General features: G+C 34.9%; 1 protein-coding gene across 1 annotated transcript in view; it reads right to left on the bottom strand.

Moving 5' to 3' along the window:
- Positions 1-621: 621 nt before the first annotated feature.
- The window catches only part of LOC138600834 (glucosidase 2 subunit beta-like), a 165,808-nt gene continuing 159,345 nt past the window's right edge, over positions 622-7,084 (bottom strand). Inside the window, exon 15 of the mRNA XM_069672353.1 lies at positions 622-3,723. Coding sequence (XP_069528454.1) covers positions 3,586-3,723 — 138 coding nt within the window. The 3' untranslated portion in view covers positions 622-3,585. The remainder of the gene's footprint in view (positions 3,724-7,084) is intronic.

The raw sequence follows: 7,084 nt of genomic DNA, 5'->3' as shown, positions 1-7,084 counted from the left end.
TATTACTACATGCTGTTCCACTTAGAAAGAAGTCACATTCTTCAACTTTAGCACAAAGAACTAAATCCAAAGTAGACTGTTTCTGTAAGTGTAGTTTGAAGTCTTTGCAGGAATGACACTTTAAACAAACCTGCCCATTATTCTGAAAATCAAAGACAAACTGGCCATCAGACAGAGAGTGTGAATGGAAACTGAAGCCACATAAATAAAAAGCAGCAGTCCCTGGGCAACAGGGCCTGAGGCTATTGCATTGCTAGCAGGCAAACAGCCACCCAGCTACCCCAGCAGGGTAGGAATATATCAAGCGGCCTATTGGATACCTGACAGCTGATTTAGCTCCCCCTTAATGAGCAGAGGGCTCTGCTGCACAAACCCCACAATCTGTTACATAACAGCATCATAAATAGCATGCACAGTAATAAGCAGACTGCTAACGCTGGCACAATCTTGTGAAATCAAGACATATTATATTCAGTATGTAATGCAACGGTTAAAGCATGTTATTATTGCTAATGTGTTATGTGGTAGCTGTAGTGTAGAAATGCATACTCCAGTTGAGGGTCTATGTTAACCCCATCAAATGTTTTAGTGTGTGTGTTGAGGAAAAGAAGGAAGTCTTAATGAAGAGGGAAACAGTCCTTTTATTTGTGCTTTGATACAGCAGTTACATTTGTAGCAATGTCTTTATACATTCATTTATACACAATTTATACATTCGACTATCTACACAGTTGAAGTGTTAATATACTGAAGTATACTGCTGTGAAAACAATAAGCCAACATGTGTGTGACATCCCTGCGTCTGTGGGACTCGGCCCTGAGCCTGTTTGTTCTGTCTGATGATGTAGATCAGTGGGCCCCAAATATTAAGTAACATTTCTAAAACATTCCCTCAAACAGCTGACATGAATAAATACCGTATTTCTTTGGGACTACTTTTTGCAGCAGATTTATACACATTTGTTGCTGTACAGAATGCTCAAAGCATTTTGGGGAGTATTTTCAGTAGCAGATTAAGACACATTTATTGCTGTATTGAGTATTTACAGCCTTACTCAGGGACTATTTTCAGCTGCGGATTGATACACATTTGTATCTGTACAGAATGCTTACAGCATTTTCGGGGACTATTTTCAGCTGCGGTTTAATATAAATTTGTTGCTGTTGTTTAACCATTGTTAGGGACTTTTTTCTGCTGTGGATTGATTGGCTTTTGTTGGGGACTATTATCAGCAGCGGATTAAGACACATTTATTGCTAGTTTGTGGACAGCAGTTTTAGGGGATTTTTTCAGCAATGGATTGAAACATATTTGTAGTTGTACTGTTTTCAATATTGTGGGGGTCTATTTTCCGCCGCGGATTAATCTGCATTTGGGGTTCTACTCAAAGCATTTCTCCAGGACTAATTTTCAGCTGCATATTAATATGCCTTTGCTGCTGTACTGTTTACAGCATTTGACAGGGACTATTTTCAGGAGCTGATTAAGACGTATTTGTTGCTATATTGAGTATTTACAGTTTTACTTGTGGACTTTTTCAGCTGTGGATTGATGCATACTTGTTCCTGTCGTGAGTGCTGACAGCATTTGTCGGGGACTGTTTTACAGTGCGTATTAATACACATTTGTTGCTATTCTGAGTATTTTCCAAATGTATAGTTGGACTATTTTCAGCTGCGGATTGATACACATTTATGTAGCTGTACTGTGATTGCAGCATTTGTTGTTGTTTTTTTTGCTGCTGCAGATTATTATGCATTTGTTGAGTGTTTATAGGCTGATTTAGAGACTATTTTATGCCGCAGATGTTTTCAGCATTTGTTGAGGACTATTTTCCGCTGCAGATGACAACATATTTGTTGCTATACTGTGTTTTTTTTCAGTATTTGTTGAGCGTTTTTTTGAGCTGGGGATTAATACGCATTTATTGCTGTATTAAGTATTTACAGCCTTTCTCAGACTATTTTTAGTTGCGGTTTAAGACAAATTTGTTGCTGTTGTCAGTGTTTTTAGCATAGTTTGCAACTTTTTTCCGCTGTAGATTAATAGGTTTTTGGACTATTTTCAGCAGCGGATTAAGACAAATTTATTGCTACACTGAGTACTTACAGCAGTCATTTGGGGATTTTCTTCAGCAATGGATTTAAATACATTTGTAGCTGTACTGTTTTCAATATCGTGGGGTCTATTTTCTGCTGCGGATCAAAGTTCATTTGGTGTTCTACTCAAAGCATTTGTCAGGAACTCATTTTCTGCTGCAGATTAATACGCCTTCACTACTGTACTGGTTACAGCATTTGTCAGGGACTATTTTCAGCAGTGCATTAAGACTAATTTGATGCTGTACTATGTTTACAGCATTTGTTGGGGACAATTTTCATCAGCGGATTAAGACACATTTAATGCTATATTTAGTATTTACAGCATTACTTAGGGACTATTTTATGCTGCAGATTGATACACATTTGTGTTTCCAGCATCTGTTGCGGATTGGATTATTTGCAGCTGCATATTAGCACGCATTTGTTTCTGTACTAACTCAGTGTTTTTAGTATTGTTTGGGACTTTTTTCTGCTGTGCATTGATGGGCTTTTGTTCGGGACTATTTTCCACTGCAGTTTAGTTCACATTAGCTCTGAACTGGGTGTATGCAGCATTTTAAGCAGTGGATTGAGACACACTCATTGCTATATTGAGTATTTACAGCTTGTGCATTAATTCACATTTGTTTAATGGGTTTTTTTTCTGCTGCAGATTAGTATGCATTTGTTTCTGGACTAAGAAACTAAGTGGTTATAGGCCATTTTAGAAACTATTTTATGCCGCTGATGTTTACAGCATTTGTTGTGGACTATTTTCGGCTGCAGATTAATACATTTGTTTCTATACTGTGTTTTTTGTATTTGTTGGAGTTATTCATACTTTTCTTATCAATAGACAAATGATTCAAGGTGTTTTTTACCTCCTCAGTCTGAAATCTGATTGTGATCCTAGCAAGAATGTTAGCAGTCGCAATATGTCAAGGTAAAAAACACCTTATATCATTTGTCTATTGATTAGAAAAGTATAAGTACGTTCAGTGAAGACAAGATGAACCTTGTTGAAAAAGTTCAGTTTTTGAGCTGCAGATTAATACAAATTTGTTTCTGGACTGTATTTTCGCAGCATTTGTTGTTATTACTATAATAAAGTAGTTCTTTTATTAGTGCCCATGAGTAGCAATTTGATAGAGAAGTTACATGAGTAGCAATGTCATAAGACCTGATCCAGTTTCACTGTATGTATTCAGATATTTACATACTCACAAGAAAAATATATTGCAATGTAAAGATATTATTATATCATTTAATAAATGCTCTATTGAAATATAAACATGTGAAGTGGCACTGTAACAATCAATGAAAACTACAGTTGTCTAGGAGCAGTGTAACTGAAATCTGATTGTGACCTTAGCAAGACTTGCTTGGAAGTATATATGTTCTGACAACACAGATGTCAGAGGGGACCCTAAGGACCCCAGCCTGTCACCGCAGGCTAGCCAAGGGGGCCTAAGTTAATCTAGGCTAGGCCAGTAAGGAAAGGGGTCACAGTTCACTGTGTACGCCCCGCTGCTTTAGCACCGGCTGACAGGCCACAGGAGTCTGGAAGTCCATGATGTACTGGCATTTGCTGGGCTCCTTCACTGATCGCAAGGCTGTCTCTGTACCGCATGTCAGGGTGACCTAGAAAAACACAAAGAGGGAGAAGTTAAGGTGGTGCAGGGAGAAGAGCCAGAGTTAGAAAGAGCCATGCCAGTTTGTTTTCCCGAAAGAAGATCCTGTGCTGCCTCTTGTTTTAGTCATTTTCTGAGCATTTTTGAAGAATTATGCAAGAATAATAATAGTAGTGACAGGCTATACTATGAATTTTTACGACAGGCTATAGTATGACTTTTTTTGAGTTTTTTCGTCAGGCTATAGTATGACTTTTTACGACAGCCTATACTATGAGTTTTTACGACATACTATACTATGACTTTTTTTTGACTTTTTACGACATGCTATACTATGACTTTTTTTGACATTTTACGACAGGCTATAGTATGAGTTTTTACGACATGCGATACTATGCCTTTTTTTGACATTTTACGACAGGCTATAGTATGAGTTTTTTTTAATTGTTACGACAGGCTATAGTATGACTTTTTTTGACTTTTTACGACAGGCTATAGTATGACTTTTTTTGACTTTTTACGACAGCCTATACTATGACTTTTTTTGACTTTTTACGACAGCCTATACTATGAGTTTTTACGACATACTATACTATGACTTTTTTTGACATTTTACGACATGCTATACTTTGACTTTTTTTTGACATTTTACGACAGGCTATAGTATGACTTTTTGCGACAGCCTATGCTATGACTTTTTACGACATGCTATACTATGACTTTTTTTTGACATTTTACGACGTGCTATAGTATGACTTTTTTTAAATTTTTTACGACAGGCAAAAGTATGACTTTTTGCGACATACTATACTATGACTTTTTTTGACTTTTTACGACAGGCTATAGTATGACTTTTTTTGACATTTTACGACAGGCTATAGTATGACTTTTTACGACAGGCTATACTATGACTTTTTTTGACTTTTTACGACAGGCTATAGTATGACTTTTTTGACATTTTACGACAGGCTATAGTATGACTTTTTACGACAGGCTATACTATGACTTTTTTTGATATTTTACGACATGCTATACTATGACTTTTTTTCGACATTTTACGGCAGCCTATAGTATGACTTTTTACGACAGGCTATACTATGACTTTTTTTGACATTTTACGACATGCTATACGATGACTTTTTTTGACATTTTACGACAGGCTATAGTATGACTTTTTACGACAGGCTATACTATGACTTTTTTTGACATTTTACGACAGGCTATACTATGACTTTTTTTGACATTTTACGACATGCTATACGATGACTTTTTTTGACATTTTACGACATTCTATAGTATGACTTTTTTTGAGATTTTACGACAGCCTATACTATGAGTTTTTACGACATACTATACTATGACTTTTTTGACTTTTTACGACATGCTATACTATGACTTTTTTTGACTTTTTACGACAGGCTATAGTATGACTTTTTTTGACTTTTTACGACAGCCTATACTATGACTTTTTTTGAGATTTTACGACATGCTATAGTATGACTTTTTTTGAGATTTTACCACAGGCTATAGCATGACTTTTTACGACATGCTATACTATGACTTTTTTTGATATTTTACGACATGCTATACTATGACTTTTTTTCGACATTTTACGGCAGCCTATAGTATGACTTTTTACGACAGGCTATACTATGACTTTTTTTGATATTTTACGACATGCTATACTATGACTTTTTTTCGACATTTTACGGCAGCCTATAGTATGACTTTTTACGACAGGCTATACTATGACTTTTTTTTGACATTTTACGACATACTATTCTATGACTTTTTTTGACATTTTACGACATGCTATACTATGACTTTTTTTGACATTTTACGACAGGCTATAGTATGACTTTTTGCGACAGGCTATACTATGACTTTTTTTGATATTTTACGACATGCTATACTATGACTTTTTTTCGACATTTTACGGCAGCCTATAGTATGACTTTTTACGACAGGCTATACTATGACTGTTTTTGACATTTTACGACATGCTATACGATGACTTTTTTTGACATTTTACGACATGCTATAGTATGACTTTTTTTGACATTTTACGACATGCTATACTATGACTTTTTTTGAGATTTTACGACATGCTATAGTATGACTTTTTTTGAGATTTTACGACAGCCTATACTATGAGTTTTTACGACATACTATACTATGACTTTTTTTGACTTTTTACGACATGCTATACTATGACTTTTTTTGACATTTTACGACAGGCTATAGTATGAGTTTTTACGACATGCTATACTATGACTTTTTTTGACATTTTACGACAGGCTATAGTATGAGTTTTTTTTAATTGTTACGACAGGCTATAGTATGACTTTTTTTGACTTTTTACGACAGGCTATAGTATGACTTTTTTTGACTTTTTACGACAGCCTATACTATGACTTTTTTTGACTTTTTACGACAGCCTATACTATGAGTTTTTACGACAGCCTATACTATGACTTTTTTTGAGATTTTACGACATGCTATAGTATGACTTTTTTTGAGATTTTACCACAGGCTATAGCATGACTTTTTACGACATGCTATACTATGACTTTTTTTGATATTTTACGACATGCTATACTATGACTTTTTTTCGACATTTTACGGCAGCCTATAGTATGACTTTTTACGACAGGCTATACTATGACTTTTTTTGATATTTTACGACATGCTATACTATGACTTTTTTTCGACATTTTACGGCAGCCTATAGTATGACTTTTTACGACAGGCTATACTATGACTTTTTTTTGACATTTTACGACATACTATTCTATGACTTTTTTTGACATTTTACGACATGCTATACTATGACTTTTTTTGACATTTTACGACAGGCTATAGTATGACTTTTTGCGACATTTTACGACAGGCTATAGTATGACTTTTTACGACAGGCTATACTAAGACTTTTTTTGACATTTTACGACATGCTATACGATGACTTTTTTTGACATTTTACGACATGCTATAGTATGACTTTTTTTGACATTTTACGACATGCTATACTATGACTTTTTTTGAGATTTTACGACATGCTATAGTATGACTTTTTTTGACTTTTTACGACATGCTATACTATGACTTTTTTTGACATTTTACGACAGGCTATAGTATGAGTTTTTACGACATGCTATACTATGACTTTTTTTGACATTTTACGACAGGCTATAGTATGAGTTTTTTTTAATTGTTACGACAGGCTATAGTATGACTTTTTTTGACTTTTTACGACAGCCTATACTATGACTTTTTTTGACTTTTTACGACAGCCTATACTATGAGTTTTTACGACATACTATACTATGACTTTTTACGACATGCTATACTATGACTTTTTTTGACATTTTACG

This window comes from Semicossyphus pulcher, unplaced genomic scaffold, assembly GCF_022749685.1.
Source record: "Semicossyphus pulcher isolate SPU_LCO1_2020_fin unplaced genomic scaffold, fSemPul1.0.p SCAF_21, whole genome shotgun sequence".
Taxonomy (NCBI): Eukaryota; Metazoa; Chordata; class Actinopteri; order Labriformes; family Labridae; genus Semicossyphus; species Semicossyphus pulcher.
Note: the sequence above shows the minus strand (reverse complement) of the source record. Positions and strands in the feature narration are given on the sequence as shown.